The sequence below is a fragment of the Brachypodium distachyon genome, chromosome 1, assembly GCF_000005505.3.
Source record: "Brachypodium distachyon strain Bd21 chromosome 1, Brachypodium_distachyon_v3.0, whole genome shotgun sequence".
Classification (NCBI taxonomy): Eukaryota; Viridiplantae; Streptophyta; class Magnoliopsida; order Poales; family Poaceae; genus Brachypodium; species Brachypodium distachyon.
In genome coordinates this window covers 66,881,320-66,899,130 of record NC_016131.3, presented here as the reverse complement: position 1 = coordinate 66,899,130, position 17,811 = coordinate 66,881,320, and the positions used below count along the sequence as shown (strand labels likewise).

The 17,811-nt window shown below is 44.7% G+C and overlaps 3 protein-coding genes across 3 annotated transcripts; 1 reads left to right on the top strand and 2 right to left on the bottom strand.

The window, feature by feature from the left end:
• Positions 1-230: 230 nt before the first annotated feature.
• On the bottom strand, positions 231-8,330 carry LOC100844920 (ATP-dependent Clp protease ATP-binding subunit CLPT1, chloroplastic). Its single transcript, XM_003558319.4, has 6 exons — positions 8,030-8,330; positions 7,801-7,836; positions 7,613-7,722; positions 6,203-6,382; positions 774-901; positions 231-695 (listed from the first exon to the last, which is right to left on the bottom strand). The coding sequence occupies exons 1-6, from the start codon at positions 8,236-8,238 to the stop codon at positions 663-665; spliced, it is 696 nt and encodes a 231-aa protein (XP_003558367.1). The 5' UTR covers positions 8,239-8,330; the 3' UTR covers positions 231-662.
• Positions 8,331-9,194: 864 nt separating this feature from the next.
• LOC100846540 (blue copper protein) lies at positions 9,195-10,287 on the bottom strand. The gene is made up of 2 exons (XM_003558325.4): positions 10,055-10,287; positions 9,195-9,744 (listed from the first exon to the last, which is right to left on the bottom strand). Exons 1-2 carry the CDS (start codon positions 10,221-10,223, stop codon positions 9,344-9,346), a joined length of 570 nt encoding a protein of 189 aa, XP_003558373.1. The 5' UTR covers positions 10,224-10,287; the 3' UTR covers positions 9,195-9,343.
• Positions 10,288-10,654: 367 nt separating this feature from the next.
• LOC100844009 lies at positions 10,655-12,865 on the top strand. The gene has a single exon (XM_003558316.4). It carries the CDS (start codon positions 10,705-10,707, stop codon positions 12,646-12,648), a length of 1,944 nt encoding a protein of 647 aa, XP_003558364.1. The 5' UTR covers positions 10,655-10,704; the 3' UTR covers positions 12,649-12,865.
• The last annotated feature ends 4,946 nt before the right edge of the window (positions 12,866-17,811 follow it).

The following is a 17,811-nucleotide window of genomic DNA, read 5'->3' as shown; positions in this document are numbered from 1 at the left end:
GTATAACCCCCCCCCCCCCCCCCCCTGATGGCTTCTGTCAGCTTAGTTATGTGCCGATAAGCAGAAATATAATGCACAAAGGTAGGGTGAAAATAATAAACAATGTAAAAGATTTGAAGGTAGATGTCCTTGTAATCAAAGCATTGTGCCAGGTACCAACCTCGTGTTGCACATCTGGTGTAAAGTGGGCAAAGCTTCCCCTGCTAATAAGAATGATGAGAAAACTATAGTTTCAGGCCCAAATTCTGGCCAAGCATCAAATCATGATACATCTAAGAAATATTTCCATACATGTCCCACTCAATCAACCTTTCACACTGACACGAACAGCAGTCACTTTCCAGAAAATGCTTAATGTTTGTCAGGATGCAAATTGAACAAATACTCTGCATATGGATATTTAGAAGGGTTGAAGGGCAGACCACAAATCTAGCTGGGCGCGGAACAACGTGTTGGTTTCGAAAATACATTGCAGGCGTTTACATGATAGGCCATTTGGCAATATTGGGACTTCACACATTGGATTGGACCTAACAGTTCTTAGCAATCTCTTCGTTTACTTGTGGGTCCACGGTTCTGGAGTCACCAACTATTGCCTAGAGGTTGCCAAGGGCATGCGTTAACCTCAGAGAAGATCAATAATAAACTAGTTGCTCGATTTGCTATCTAGGACTCATCGTCGCCTCGTCGCCAGCCTGCAAATGGTTAGTAGACGAATTGAGAAGCCATGACCTCTGTGAAGTATCTATGCTGCGAAGAAACTAGGACATTACCGTTTTGGCCAGCAAAGCAGCTTTCTCATCATCAAAACCTAGGGAAGCCAGAACCTTATGACCAGCTGACTCTTTGTCTGACCATATCCCCAGGAGCAAATGATTGGCCGTTACCTCTCCATCCTCACCTGAAATCAGAATTCAACTCATTAGATTAAATAAGAAGGAATAATGGAAACATGGGCAGATAGAAAATGAAAGAAACAGACACAACACACTTCAAATCATGCTGAAGTGTTTGTGCAGACCTGCCACAGTGCTACACACCATACAAGGGAATCAGCACTCAGGACTCGAGGGCACAATGTTAACTGAAGGTAGGTAAAACCAACAAGTCAGAAGTGCAGTTAAGAAGAGAGTTCCACCAAATTACACTCCGTTGAACTGCAGTAATTATACTTATATATATAAAGTAGTGTTACCCCCAAACATGTAGCAACAAACATATTCAAAAAGAGAACTACTCGCTTTCTATATTGTAATGTAGCTAAAATTGGATCTAGGACAATCAATTCGTGCAAGGGTTTTTGATACTGCGCCCCCCATGGACTCCACTACTTCAAGCGCTACAACTACAAGACACTTGGATTGGACTTATGTGGCCTCAATTACATCTGTCCACTTAATGCCCTCAAGAATGGCGCACTATCTGACACTCCTACCCTTTGCATCTCCAGGGTTGATAGCTAGATGACATGTACGCAAGGGAGTAAGTCGTGGGCTTAACAGAGAGAAGAAACCCTACAAAGAGAAGAAATCCTGAGTGAAGGCTGAAGCTTTTGAAGACAAGTCGGACTGTCCGACCCTCACCAGTCCTCGGCCGATGGCCGCGATGTGAATAACAGAAGAGAAGCCAAAATGTCTGAGCCCATGTTGGACCGTCTGACCTCAGCAACATCTAAAAACAGAGAGCAAACTGGACAATCCAAGAGTCGGACCGTCTGACTTCCAGACATCCCACTTGACCTGAGTCCAGAAGGAACCCGGACCATTCGAGCGAGTTGGACCGTCAGACTTTCACTCAAAGATTGACATGTAAGGCTTCATTTCAACAATCCAAGTTTGCCGGCGCACAAATGGGCTGAGCCCAGGCCCACTGGCTTGTATCCAACCTAGGCCCAATTCCTTCAAGGCTATACCTCCCTACCCCTCCTAATTAGAATAGACATGATGTTTAGACATGTAAGCTTTGTTCCTTTCCCAAGACCAAGGCCACCTCTCATAGTGTTGATTCCAAGGCCTTCCTACCTGTTCTTGCTTTTCTACTTCTGAATTTGTGAGAAGCAACTGCCCTGGTTGCGTGGAACTAGGGGTTCATCAAGAGTTTGGTTGATTTGGGTTCGTCTCCAAAGGCTATCTCGTCAGAGTGTTGTTGGGTGAGTTCATGAGTTTGCTAGGCTAGACAATCGTGAAGAGTGGGAGTCAAAGCCGTATCAGTTTTGATTGAGTTTAAAACTGGTATGATGCCTGCCAAATTTTATAATACCAATAGTGCATGAAATTTCAGATCATGAATAGCATGTCGGGAGATATACGTACTCTTAACAAAAATGACCTCCAACCCCTTCAATTCTCACAGCAGGCTTTGTAAGATACTACTATCATACTAACTTTCAAGAATCATCATTCACAATTTCAAGCTTAACATCGTCCCAGGTCATAACCTGAGCAGAATGGTACGAGCCTGCTACCTGTCCCCCCAGTCCTGTGTGTATGAAGATCTCATCTCTTCAATGTGGAGCTGGAGTTATCAACCTAAGTAGGTCATGCTGGTGCTAAGCTAGGATGCACGGATATGGCGATACGGATACGGACACTGTGATACGACATATTTTTCAAAAACCCTGATATGGGGATACGTTTGTTTGTATATATAAAATAAATATTTGATAATATATAAAAAAATAGTGATTTTACACGCGAAAGCCCTCTCTTTGCCACCTAGTTTGCCATGATAAAATAGAAATCACAACTCAGCAAGCACACGAGCAGCATTCAACAACTGGACTGCGGTAGCAGCGGTAGCGCAGCAGCAGATGGAGCGGCCGGTTGTGGTGCAGCTGCAGGGGAAGCGGCGGCGCCCAGCACCCAGGTCGGTAGGTCAGGATGGGAGAAAGATTGGATTGATCCAGGGTCAGAGTGGGATTAGGCATTGGGCCATTAGGTATTTTCGTGTCCTGCCATATCGTGGAAGTTTTAAAAATAGAAAATCGTCCGACACATATCCGATAAGTATTTTGGGGTATCCGGAGGTATCCAACCCCCGATACGCACAATTTCTGAAGTATCTGTGTTTCCGAGGTGCTAAGGACTCCTAGATGATAGTTCTGAATAATCAATAGGAGCAATCCCATCAGAACTTTGTATAACTGTTGCGGACAGAGTTACTAACGGACCCAGTGTGGTTTTTAACCCACCTCATTAAAAAAAGTGGAACAAACATGGTCCTGTCCAAATCATTTTTTTGAGATGACATCAAATGGAACTATACTAAGCTGAAAAGCCAACACGAGAGGTTGAATTAGGCTTCATACGTAATACAAGCAGTTCTAACGCCTATAGCTAAAGCATCGACCATACAAGATATGCTGAAACAGCTTTCTCCGTGTCACAGTTCATGTTGTATGGACATTGACAAGTCTCCAAAGTTAAACCTTGACCATCAATTACTGTGACAATATTCTTAAAAAAATGCATTATGAAAGTATACTTCATTAAGGTACTATCAGTTTGGTGTTGTAGACTTGCAGATGTTGGTATTTTTTCTATATCAATGGCCAAACCATTGCTGGGGCTCTTTGGGCATCAACTGGGATCTCACTCTCACGCTTGGTGAGCGTTTGTTTGCTGCTCAGGCTGCCTGGCAAAGAGGTTTATTTTGGGAGACTTTCACACTTGCGGCCTGGGCCATTTGGAAGGTTCGCAACGCCAAGCTATTCGACAATGCTGCACCGACTTTAAGTGCCTGGCGTGCCTATCTCAGGGCTGATCTGGAGCTCCTTGCTTTTAGGTCCACAAAAGAGACCTTCAAATTTAAATTGCACCAGATTCTACAGTGCTTTTTTTCTTAGTTCTTTAGAGGCCTATGCCTCTTTTCCTGTTGTACATACATGTAGCCTGTAAAGCTCTCCTTTCATATTAATACAAGCGCAGTAGGAGCCTCTCCTGCTGTTTTCCCCGGTAAAAAAAAGGCCAAACCTTAAAATGTTTTATGAAACATGCAGGCTAGGCATTAGGGCACTTCACAAGTTCATTACAACAATTCAGCTGCATCTGATGCTTGAGAATATGGTCCTATGCTTGGTGAAAACTGGCCTGGTTTCAGTTCTACATCCTGGGCCGCTTGCTTTGTGCCCACATGGCCACATTTGCATTACCAAGTTATGTCAAAGTATGGTTGAAACTTGTGAATTTTGGTTTGCTCAACAATTGTGAAGAATACTGACTGGCATGCTGATGTGAACAGAATATTAGCAATTTTTAGGAACAAACCAAAGTATTACAAATTCTTGTCAACACAACCAAGTATCGAAAATCAAATTATGGCAACATTGACTTACACTCTTGTCTGTTTGGGAATTATGCCAACATAAAATGGGCATAAGGTTTTTCTAGGACTCAAGGGGCGCAAAGAATGTTACCAAGACCACAATAAACTTGTCACAACATGGTTATCCATACAAGTTGTCCTCGGATTTGTCATACAAATCAAATGGTGCAGCCATAAGAAATCCTATTCATTGCAGACTCCATAGTCCATAGCCCACAGCATCAGCATATAGTTATGTTGTCTCCGGGTCATTGTGAGGCAATCCCCTCACTTTTCAAACATTTATGGTATAACCTATTGAGAAGTAGGGATACCCAAATAGGATATACAAGCTCCTCGAGCCAGGAGGCCAATGTCAAACTAAGTTTGGTTTCCACCGAACAGGATATACAGAGATTAGCTAAAAATCACTGCATCTATAGGGGGCGTTGTATTTTTTCATTAGCAGGATTGGTAACTACGCACGTCTGATGAGAAAATGAAATATTAGTTAAATATTCAGAACATGTTCTCCAACCAACTGGAAAAACGTTCTCATGTTTAGTTTTGTGTTGGGTGCCCAACTCCTCTAGCAAGAGGTGGGCATAAATATGAAAATCGATCTCTAGATTAAACTCTGTCACAAATATAAACAATCTAGCTAGCATAGGCAATGTAAAGGAATGTATAATATACTGTTATGCTAGGGAAAAGTCGCGTGATGCAAAATTATAATAGATTGCAGGCATATCACATATCAACAATTTCAGAGTTTGATTAATCAGCGTAACCAAACTTCCAGAAATGAAAGGAAAGACATTCTGGTGTTTCTTTTCATCACTAAACCCAATTCACACTCTTATATTACAGATGAAGGTCAGTAGGTGGACAGAGCCTAATGGTCTGATAGACATTCATAAGGGAAATGAAGAAAATTATGCAAGGAAAAGAGATATAACACATCAGAGGAAAACCAGTTGTACATGTTGGTTCTCATCAGTAATCTACAGATAATATACATTTCTGTTTAGGAGGAAGTATTATTAGTTACTAGCACGACACCTGTGTGTTGTTACAGATTAAATAAATACACTATGTATTCCTATCGTCTACGATCTTATATCATATAATCCATATTTGTTGTCATCTCATTGATTTGCGCGAAATACACAAGTGATGCAGTGTGTGACGGACTGCCGCCACCAATTGAGTCTTTTATAGGACTAAAGATGTGGCTATCAGAGTGTAAAAAGAAGACTCAAATTCGAGGTGGGGTATGTGATGCATGAATCAGAAACTACCGCTTTTCCAGTAGAGTGGCCTACTAATCTATACCTAGGTATAGAGTATTAGAGAGACCCACTATATGTCTATATAGGGATTTTTTTATAACATTTTTGCCACTTATTTTGTACTTAAAAGAGTTAAAGTAGTAACATGAAATGATCATTTGTTAAAAGCATGGCCATGGTGACCTGTTACAATTTTAGTATGAGCCATCCAGATTGCAATGGTAACATAATGATGTAGTATACTAACACAATGTTATGTATAATGTTGCAGAAGTAAACATAGAGTACCCTACTCTATGCCAATGTACTAACTTAGTCTTTGTGTTAACCCGAGATGAGATCATTAAACACGAATGGATGTGAATAGATCATATTAGGCATCTTTATTTATCTTTAGCAAACTAGCAACTATGGAGAACGAGAGTGCAACACTTCTGGTTTTCCAAAAAAAAGGAAGAAACTGATTATCAAGCCTACCATAACAATAAGAACAAGCATGTGGCTCAATCAGATACCAATACTAGAGAGTACATGTAAGCATTTGAGTATCTTTTCAACACAAATCATAAATGAACAATTATAGAAGTTCATGTTTTGAAGGAAATAACCTGATTTCAATTTCTCATTTACAGCCCAGTCAAGGGCTCGTTGTGCAGATTCTGTCAATGGTGGATGCATAGGACTGAAGTAAAACATTTCTGACTTCCCAAGTACTTCCGCTGCTGCGTCCCGCACTGTGAGCAACGTGATTCCATTAGCACGCAGAAGTTTTGCCGCATCACTAGTTCCTGAAAGCAATAAATCCGTGGTTCAGTGCGGTGAAATAGGTATAACGATGTAAAAAACAGATATAACAACAAATGTCAGCTCAACAGTTAGGAACATGACGGTAAAACATGTCACCAGCAATCTTTAGATGTCAACTAGAACTGCTGACAGCTAAGAGGCTTCGACATAAAGCATGCATACACTGTGTTGGAGCACAAAACAGTTTGTCACACTTCAAAAAATAACTAATTATTTTGAAAGAAAATTGTACGTGAACCAACACCCATAAGGTCTTGGTTGGAATTGCAGCATCTGTTAGCACATATAAACTATCACAGGTAACCTTATTTATAGAAGACCCTGCAATTCTCTTCACCCCAATCTCCATAAGACAACAAAAAGAGGTACGGAATTCTCTGGTGTCATGAACCGATAAAAGGGTTTGGATACTCCACAACCATCTTACACTGAAGCCTTATTTTCCTTTATTTTATTTTTCTGTAAACAGTTGGCCACATATTTTTTAGTGTCTTATTTATGGGATAACCAAACCAATATACTCCTTCAAACCTCATATTGCTATTATCATACTCCCTCAATTTCGTAATATAAGGCGTATAAGGAGTACTACGAGACCTGCATGGCATACTATCACAAACTTTGGGCTCGTAAGGTTTTGCATCATTAGATGCTAGTAACTAGTTGATTGTCATCCATATACATAAATAGATGGCGTCAGTGCTTGAGAAATACATGACTAGTCAATGCCAAAAGCCGCTAAAAAGGTCATTTTGTGTTATACTTACTTCTGTACATTATTCATGGCATCCTTCTCCCCGTTCTGTATATTCACTATACATGCAGGCGTTGCACGCAAAAAGAAAAAACTTTTTCACAGTTTCGAAGAAATATATTTATCTCTATAGTGTACACTACACATGCTCATGAACAAAAAATAGTTCCTATCTAATCTGTCACAGATATTCTTAGATAAACATACAATCATTAGTCTAGGACCAACTTCTAGTATCTTTCTGGTGAGAAATCTGCACGCACCTTACTCCTATATCATTCTTTTTTTTTTTACTGAAACTCCTATATCATTCTCCATTCTCCTATTTCATCTTATCCCAAATCGAAATCACAGTTCACAAATAATTTACCACTCTTAAGTTGCTTATATGACCACCAAACATGCAAATAAGCAAGCGTTTGGGTGGAAGCATAAGACCATTCGTGGCTTTGCTCACCCTCAACGAGTATTCCCATAAGGAGCCCCTCCGTGCCTGTGGTTGGGTACCTCATCTTTCGTGCCTCTAGCTCCGCCATTGCAAATGACCGCACCGCCCTTGATGACCACCTGTGAGCAATTAATCCCCATATCAACTCCCAGTATAGAGACACATGATGCCGAAATATCAAGGGAATTGTAGCAAACCGGAATTTCTTCTCCCCTGAAGCTAGCTCTGGGTTCCTACACAACGATAATTCCGGAAGCAAGATCAGCACAGGACCAAAAAATAAAATAGTCAAATCGCGCAAGATAAGAGGTTATATCAGGCGTTAAATTCCAAGAGATTGAAGACTTGGAGAGGAAACGGGTCAAGTTCAGAAATGATTATGAGGAACAATTGCCTAGGGATCGCAGTATTACTAATCGTGCTCACATGGTGGGGAGCTGAGCAACGGCGGCGGCGACGCGGCGGCCCCGGCAGCGGGAGGCGAGGATTTGGGCCCCCGCGGCCGCGGCCCGGAGGGAGGCTGGCAGGGCAGGGTTCACCAGGAAGGAGACGGCGGCAGAGGAGGGAGCGGTGTGGTAGGTGGAAGATGAGAGAAAGGAAATGAAAGTGGCGGCGGCCTGGGCGGCGGTCGCCATGGCGGGCGGAGGTTTTCGGGGGTTTTCCGTGAGTTCCTGGGTTGGATGCTTGGATAGGGGAAGCGATAAGCGAGAGTGGGCAGCGTGGACGCGATAATGCAGTTTGCAAAATGCAAGACAAAGAACAGCTGCTTGCTAGTTCTAAAAAATCACTCCTTCCGATCCATATTGATTGATTGTCTTAAATTTGTCCAAATATGAATGTATTTATATCTCAAAAATGTCTAGATACATGTAATATTTTGACAACTAATATGGATTGGAGGGAGTACATTCCTACAAAGAAAAACGAAATTTTCAATTTAAACTGACAAAAAATTTAGGGTTTCACCATATGGATTTTTACAAACTTGTTGGCTGTAAATTTGCTGCATACTCTTAGCCTCCTTGCCATGGTGAAGGTTTTTAGAGATTCTCATGGGTTTGCTCGTTTGGGTAGGAAAAGAGATAAGCGAGAGTGGACAACAATACACAATAATGGAATGACTTGCCGACTTGCTTGCAATATGTAAAACAAATAATGGTTGCTAATTTTTTACTCTTGACAGTTATAAGTACGCAAAATACAAAAAAAATGTTGCTGATTCTCGACTATTGACAACTCCAAGAAGTTTCGAACTCAAACTTTGTAAATTAAATTGATATTTTTTGAATTAATATGATTTTTGACAAATTTGTGTGTTATAAATTCGCTTCCTACACCTAGCTCGACATGCATTTGTTGCATTTTGCCCGTAACAAAGTCAAAGGGTACGGTCGCCTTATGACTGAAGCTCGGTTCATATCATCGTAAGTTGATGTATTTTCGGGATTTGAAATGTGATACATCAGTTGTATATCATGGAACAACTGCACATCCAACTAATCATATTCGACTTTTGAAACATGTCACTCCTTCAAATCTTTTCCACTTCAAGGTCATAGCCATGAAAAAAAAACAAAATCAAGATCTTCAATAATTGTCAACATAACCACTAGCAAAATCATCTTGATTAACAATGACCTTAGAAGATTAAAAAAACATATGTATTTCTTTCTACAACTTTACGTAGATTCGAAATTTACAAACAAGTTGCGAACATGATTTGTAACAAAATAATCCTCATCACAGAAGAAGAGCTACACACATCCACCACGTGGCCAGCAGCACGGCCCCCGCCCCTAGCCGATGCCGATGCGACCCGCCGAGCACGAGCGTGGGGATGCCCGCGTCATCGGTGCTCCCAGTGCCAGCCGCCGGCCCGAGCGCGGCGCCCGGGCTCGCCTGCGGGCCGTCGGCGGGCGCTCCGCCCGCCCCGGAGCCTGGCGGGCCGACGTGCACCTGCAGCTTCATGCCGCCGAGGCAGTGCATCTGGTTGCCGCAGATGAAGTAGCGGTCGCCGTTCGCCGTCAGTGGCACCGTCGTGTTGCCGTCGCTGCTGGAGAAGACCGCGTTGGCCGCGCTGCAGTTCTTGAACCCAGCCGCGTCGACCTCGTCCAGGGTGTGGTACTTGGAGTACTGGAACACTGCGATCACGATGCGAGGACAGAGTAATTAGCGCCGTTAAATTGCAATTAAGACAGTTTAATCGCAGTAGTACAGCGTTACTAAAACAGTAATTAATTAGCCCAACTATATCATGGCAAGTTCAGAAATGAAATAACGCAAAGAGACAGTGACGCGGTTGTGTTTGGTTTCTAAATGTGCAAAGGGTTTGTGATCGAACGGCTGCGAAATACTCAAGTATACTGAAAAAAAGTAGCAAGCCGTTGCTTCTTTAAGCCATTGAGAAAGAACTTCTTCCAAGAAGAGGATGTGGCGTGTCTCGATTCGTACCTAGAACATCACCAATGTTGAATTTCTTGCCGTCGGCCCACGACGGGAGATCCGCGCTGATATCCCAGCCGGCGCTGTTCCCGACGTTGTACGACGCCGCCTGCGCGTGCCAAGCCACGGCGTGGACGAGCAGGATGTACAGCGCCAGAGCAGCATGAACTTGGGCCATGGATGCTGCGGTATCCTTTCGCTAGTGATATGAAAAAGGTAACTTGAGTATGCGTGAGAAGCTTGGATAAATATATATGCGAGCGCGCCAGTTCTGGTTGAGGATTGGGTAAGCTAATCTTCGTCTTGTTGAGCGTCCAAAATCTAGAGAACGACCCAACTCACCGGTAAAAGCAGACCCCAAAGCTCTGACCCACCGGCACAGTTCCCTGCTGTCAGGTTACGACTCGCCTCGCTCCAAGTCCAAACAGAGCCAGTCCAGTATACCACGAAACTCAAAGAGCCCAACGCACCGGACAAAACTGACACATTGGGCCCATGTCACGCCTTCTGTCAGGTAGGTTCCAGTTCCAGTGAGACAAAGCCCACACAATCCCGCTGACAGGAGAGAGAGAGAGGCACGGTATAAGATCAACACCAGGCGCCGTGAAATTGGAAGAGGAAAAAGGTTTCCCCAAAAAATAAAAAATAAACCATCGGATATGCCGAAGACCTCCTCGTCGCCTTCCCCCACCGTCTCCCCCATGAATCCCCTCCTCCCCTCCTCCTCCTACCTCAAATCCCACCACCCGCCGGACCCAGACCCGAGCTCCCCGAACCCTAGCCCGTGCAGCTACCTCCTCCATGTCGACGCCGACGACGAGGCGCTGATCCAAATCCACGGCCCGAACCCTAGCTCCGGCGTCGCCTCCTCCCTCGCGCTGCCGCACGTCGACCCGACGCCGCACATCTCCTCGCAGTTCTACACCTTCACCGCTGCCTCCCATGCGCTCATGCTGCGGTGCCTCCTCGCGGGCCGCCCCGCCGCCGCCGAGGAGGTCCGCGCCGCCACGGCGCCCTCCGTGCTCGCCTCGTGGCGGGCGGTGTGGAAGGACCGGAACGAGGATACCGCCTACCTCACCGCGTGGAAGCGCATCCAGGACAAGCTCGCAGCTTCGGCCGACGGGAGGTATCTCCAGTTCAAGTCCAACCCCGCGCAGCGCGTCTCGCATGTCGGCCAGTGGCAGGACATAGTCTCGGAGGCGCATGCCGACCCAGACCTGCTCCGCCACCTCGGGCTCAAGGACACCGTTGACCGTATCAGGCAGTCGTGGACTGTGGGGGCCAAATTCTACGGTATTCCCGAATCATTCGTCCGTGTATGTGTTGCTGCCTGCCCTGTTTGTAAGGCTGCACCTGCTGGATTGCCTGATTCTGCTATCTCATCCCCTGGACGAGGTAAGCGGCGCCGCCGGTTTGAATATACAGAGACGCTGGATGTGCCTGCGCGAGATGTGCCACGCCGGCTACAGCAGTTAGCTGCCAAGCATAAGGTGGTCCTCTGTATTAGGCAGAAGTATATAAGGTATAAGCCGTTCATGGCTGAAGTGAAGGATTATGCGTGCCATCGAGCTGGGGTACCAACTTCAAGTAATGGGAATTCTGCATCCTCTTCAGCTAGTGCCTCCGAGGCGAAGAAGACACGGGGGCTGAAGCGCGAGCCATACCAGTCGAAGAGGTGCGGCTGTGGGTTCCGTATTCGGGCCATAGTGCCCATAGCCAATTATAACGAGAAAGACAAAAGTTTTGTATATCAGGAGGAAGGCACTGCAGTGTTCAAGCTTTACGCGGTGCACTCGGGGCATGAACCTGGGCCACTTGATGGCAGTGCTCGAATTGTTCACAGATTAGTTGGACATAAGGGCACATTTGAGTTTGATCCAGATATTTATGATGTCAATGAGGAAGCTGATCCTAACTTTACGATTAAGGGAGATATATATGTTGATATTGACGACTCGCATCAGGCAGTCTTGCAGCAAGTCCGGGATCTCAGAGCAGAGGTGGTCTCTTTAGAAGGGAAGGTGGTTAAGATGCACCCCGAACTGTTGGGTTCTCTTTCCAGTGAGCTATCTGAGGTTTTACACAGGATTAGGAAGTTTACTTTGGATGGCAATACCTACCAACCAGAGGAGACATTGATGATGGGCAATGAGGTTGTTGGCGGATGGGGGACTGATGATGTGGCCCACCACTTAGATCATCATGACGGTGCATTCTGCAAGGATGATGAAATACTTGATGACGATGACACTGATTTTGGTTCGAGCCTCGGGCCTATTGTCTCGTGGGATAGAATGGCAGCTGAGTGTGAGGATAGAAAGATGCTAATGGGTGATAGCCCAAAGTGTGATAAGTGGATGCTCAAGGATAATGCTGGTGACTTTGATGAAAAGAGTATTCTTAACTGTGGGGATGATGATGGCGTTGAGGATTCGAAGATTATTAAGCCACTGATGCATGATGAAACCATGGTAACCGACTCAAGTTTGTTAGGTCTACATGTCGATGGATTCTACTCCGTGCCCAAGTGGTATGATTCACCCGTAGGTTTGGATTCCAGCGGCGATGCAGGAGATGCCAGTTTTAGACATGGACTCGTGTGAGATTTGTGATCCGCCCCTGATACTAGGAAGGTCTTGTATATTCTGTATACTAGAAGGTCATAAGCTTGCACCAATTTAATGTAGTGTCTGTAGGTGCATCTTCAAAGTAGCCTATCTTCCCTGATATACATTCTGATTAATCAATTCAACCTTTTTAACTTGTGTATAGTGCATTTGTTGATTACTATCTTGTTTCAAGACATTTGAGCTTTGGCTCTGTTCTTTGCTAGTTATTTAATCGTAGCATCTTAATATTACTTCTCCACATGAACTTAATTCTCTGTTCATGTGTGTTTGTGCTCGTCTGTGAATATAGTGCAACACTTTTTTGACCCCTGTAGCAGGACATGTTATAACTATGCAGTTTTGTGTTATTCTCATTGTTACCTCTCAGTTGCATCCAGTGTATTAGCTGACGACTACTCCCTCAATTCCCAAATTTATTTTTCTTCTATTTTTTTCCAAAATGTAACGCGTTGGCTCCTTGGCTTCCTAGAAACATTAAGAATTAATGCATGCATGCAGTACTCAGCTTCTCTCGTGTAGTACTCCAGCGCTTCAACCGAGCACAAAATCTGTATGCAATTTCCTTGCGGCTGCTGTCTTTGGTACAATTGCAGAACTCTATGCGGGGTATATAAGGAAATGGAGGGAGTATTAACTAAAGTGTTCCTGTTTATACTTAATTGTTCATCATCCTCTTGTTTCCCCTGTTAAATGCTATTGATATAATAGCTAAGAAAATTGCACTTGTTTCAAATCTTGCCTTGTTAATTTGCTTATGATAAATGATCCAGATCAGGTCCTATGTATAATTTGCTTGCTCTTTCGAAATGTAAACCTTACTACTCCCTCCGTTCCATATTAATTCGCGCCAATTAATATGGAACGGAGGGAGTATATATGTAAACCATGTGGCCTTTAAGAATATATACCTATGCAAATTATTGGAAGAGTGCTCCATTTGACATTTCCAGATTTCCCCCTCAAATGATCCAAGTTCTGCATTGCTCAGATGGCTGGAGCATATAAATTACGCACACAACAAATTATGAAGACAATGCTGTTAGCTTACTGGTTTGTGAATCTGTGATGAGTTCTATAACATCATTTCCTTGGATATACATGTTTTTTTGCTGGTTAACTGCCAGTACAGTTCTTAAATTACCATTTGTTCCTGGCATAACATGTAGGCCTGTCATCAAACATTAAGATGTGCCCACCTTTCAGCTTGTTTGCACTAGTTCTCTTCAGATGGCACACCATCAGTTTGAGGTTAGAAGCCCCACTCGTTCTTTGTCCTTTCCATTTTACGGCTGTCAGTATGTAGGGTATGTTAGTCAGCAGGCCAACGCTGTCCCTGTTCATAATGCCATATTCTAAGACTCTTAGTAGTAGCAACCTAGAAAAATCCAATGGTAGAAAAAGAACTAGTGTGATCTGGAATGGAAAGAAAATATGGATCCATGGTTGGCTTTCTTACTCTCTTTCTTTGTAAAATTAAACTGAAGGCATTTTGTACTGAGGTAACTGCAGGATACTAAACAAACATCAGGAGATAGTTTCATTCCGATATGTTATATGCTTTGGTTTAGCTACAGTGTACTTGTATTGGCAGCATATGGTTCTTGGTCTCTAAATCGATCAATATTTCTACATCTAGGATTCACACAGTTCTGAAATATATTCCAGGTTATCAGCACAATATCTGAAAGATGGCTTGGGAGATATTATTGTCGTCGTATGGAGTCACCCTACCTGAATTTTCATGATCTTTATTTATCGGTTATCACTTAAGGAATCTCTATTTGTACTCCCTCCGTCCCATATTAAGTGACTCAAATTTGTCTAAATATGAACGTATCTATATAGTAAAACATGTCTAGATACATGTAATATTTCGGCACTTAATATGAAACGCGGGGAGTATAATTACTTGGCTAAATGAGGTAATGGATCATTTTGTTTTACTCCATTATTGACTGAGTATATTACAGTATCATTTGTTGTGGGCGCATCAAAGTTTTGTTTTGGAAAAACTAGTGTTTTGTTCATGATATTGCAGCCATCCGTTGGTGCTGATAGGGTCTATTTGGCTTCTTTGAGGAATGGCTGCTCATGGGATCAACTTGTTCCTTATTTTCTTGTTTGGCTCAAGGGGTGGAACTGGAAGGAGCAATCCATGGCCTTGATATGATATAGTGATGCAGAACAATAATGGAAACATATCCTAATTAAGATTTGAGATGATGGTGCTTCTACCAGCAGAACTGAAAGAACTGAACAAGATGCGACGACAGCGGATGCATCTTGGAAAACCGTAGGTTCTTATACTACTGAATCTGATATCCTTGTCTGTTCTGTGGGATCGGGAGCATCTGATTATTTAGAGTTAACCAATTTCTTCTGCTCTGAGCAGTGAGATAATGGTCATTTTGTTCATTGATGCCTGCTGTTCTTGAAAGGGCCTTCATAATGTCGAAAGTGATGCAGGTGATATGATATGCTGCTGTTCGTTTTGCCTCAAGTTGAAGTCGCCACATTACACTGGCCACCGATTTGAATGCTTTGATGTCTGTCTGCCCCATCGGCTAACAAGTCACATTTGACAGAGGAATTAACATGTCATCTGTTTGCACTTGGCAGCCATGTGCGCACAGATTACTTAACTGGGACCGATCGTGACTGTTCCTTGAGCAATTCTTAGCTTCTATAATCTCTTGGTGCGTGAACTCAGTAATCACATGATTACAACCTGCATAGCAGGAGACGCCGACGCCAATAGTGGTCCGCACCTGTCACCTCTCGCCGACACCTCCTTCGCGACGCCCCGCCTCTTCAGCTCTCCTGCTTCCCCGTCGTCGTTGCGCATGGTCGCCACCTCTCCCGGACAACGTCCATTAACAGTTTCGAGCTTTTAGAATTGCTGGTTGGTGCATGTACATGTTACTAATCACATGTTAACTTGCGTAATGACAGTTTGACACCGAGCCCTCCAATCAATGCCATGATCTAGTACTATCATCTCGAGGCAGCAACTGTGCTATAGGATATACCTGGCGATCAGATCATCAGAGGAGAAACGGAAGTTTATCAGGTTCCACCAGGACCACAGGATCATGGCCAATTGGTTATGTAAGGTCAGTTTCTCTCTCGCTATATATCGCTCTCAAGCCTCCCCAGTCCCCACAGTTAGCTCTGCAGTGACAGCCGGTTCAGGTGAAACCAAGAGAGCTGCTCAGAAAGGCACGATCAGGTGGACCATTATGGCCACAATCACAGCCACACCAAGGGTCATCGCGGCCGCGTTCCTCCTGCTCGTGGTCATGGGCTCTGCCTCTGCAGCTGCCGGTGACAACGACGAGCAGCCGGCGTCACCCAACTTCCTGCTGCGGCCCGGGAACACTGCCGGTTTCGGCTTCGATTGCTTCACCCGGTGCACTGGGGGCTGCTTTGCCATGGGGTTACCTGGAGACTACTGCAATCAGGTTTGCGAGCGAGAATGCGCCGACGATGGCCAGAAAATGATCACCTGAGCCGGGTCTCGCCGTAAGCACCAGATTGGGGTTTCTTTGGTCCTATCATGCGGCTCCATCGCCTGCTGTGTGTTCTCAGATAAACGTTCTGATATCAGTTATCAGTACAAGTAGCTACCTTTGTGTCCCAATCTCCGTGTTGTTGCGTTTTTGGTCTTCACTGCCACTTTTGTTTCACTGTTCTAGGTGTTAAGGTGTGTACACATCTTTCAGCCTCTTTCTATGTCACATGCCTTGTCTGTGAAGTACGGAGCGTCGCCCTGTTTCTGTTAAGATCACGAAGCATCTTGTGGTCTGATCCCTGATGTTTGGTTCACTAATGCCTGTAGCTAAGATTTGAGTGACAAATTTAACAGTACAGATTGGACTGTATGTTTCGCTAAACGCATACTGAATTACTGATGTCCAAACTAGGTTCCCATACACTTTAGATAGTTAGATACATACAATTGCACCAATACACAGCCCAAGACTTCTTCTTTTCTAATGTTGACCTTGAAAACGTCGTTAAATTGTCATGTGATTGTACTCCCACGAGACTACTTTTGTGCGAAAAGATGGCAGAAGTGCACTCGAGTCGAGTATGGGTTGACTCCAACTCTACCCTATCAATGCAAACAAGTTCCAACTTCCAAGTAACCTGAGCCGATCCAGATCAGGAATAGATGATTATAACCTCATACGCGTCGCGATGTCTACGCATAGCGTGACGCGTGAAGGTTTGCTCAGCTCAGGTCTGCCCAGGAAAAAGGCAAACTGAGAGCTTTTGCAGAAGATAGGGTCAAGGAGTGGTTACGCAGCTGATGTATCGGTCAATTGCCGCCATCACAACCGTATCAGAGGACAGAGGCAGATGCAATGGTGTTCCTAACTTCCTATCGTCTATAGATCAACTCCCTGTCCTTTCCAGCGGCCGGTGACGCCGACGAGTATGGTCCATCTCTACCAGTGTTCAGATAACGTCGTGGTTCACTGTAGCTAGCAGGTTCAGGTCGTCTATCTTTGCCTCTGCCTGCGCAATGTACGTCCTGTTCGATGGACCGACGTAATGCATGTGTTAATACTCCACATGCATTACAGCTGTTATACATGAGTTCTTCTACGGTATCCCAAAATTAATTTGGACCGTCTATTTTTTAGATCCAAGGACTCAGATGTGTTAATACTCCCTGATACTCCAATTGAGGTGTGTGGAGTAATAGGACGAAGTACTCAGAAGTAAAAGCAAAGATGTGATCTCACAGCTGCCCCCCCCCCCCCAAAAAAAAAAAAATATATCCCGAAACACAACCGAACGCCCTTTCTTGGCCCTGTTCGCAGGAGCTTCCGCCGCCGGCGGAGGCCACCCGATGTCACGACGCTACACTGCTGGGTGGAGGGCGGTTGCAGAGCACCGGGGACGAGGACGGCGAGGGCAGAATGGAGCGGCACGCTGCGAGGTCAGCGGCGCGGGTTGGGTGGAGGGTGGCTGGGTGGGTGGAGGGTGAGGCTGGTGTTGGTTGAGGGCGGCGGCGGCGCATGCAAGGGCGAGGTCGACGGAGGCGGCAGCGCGCGCTAGGGCAACAGCTAAGCGACTGGTCGTGGGCGGCGGCCCGCTGGACGAGGGCGAGCACGGCACCGACACGGA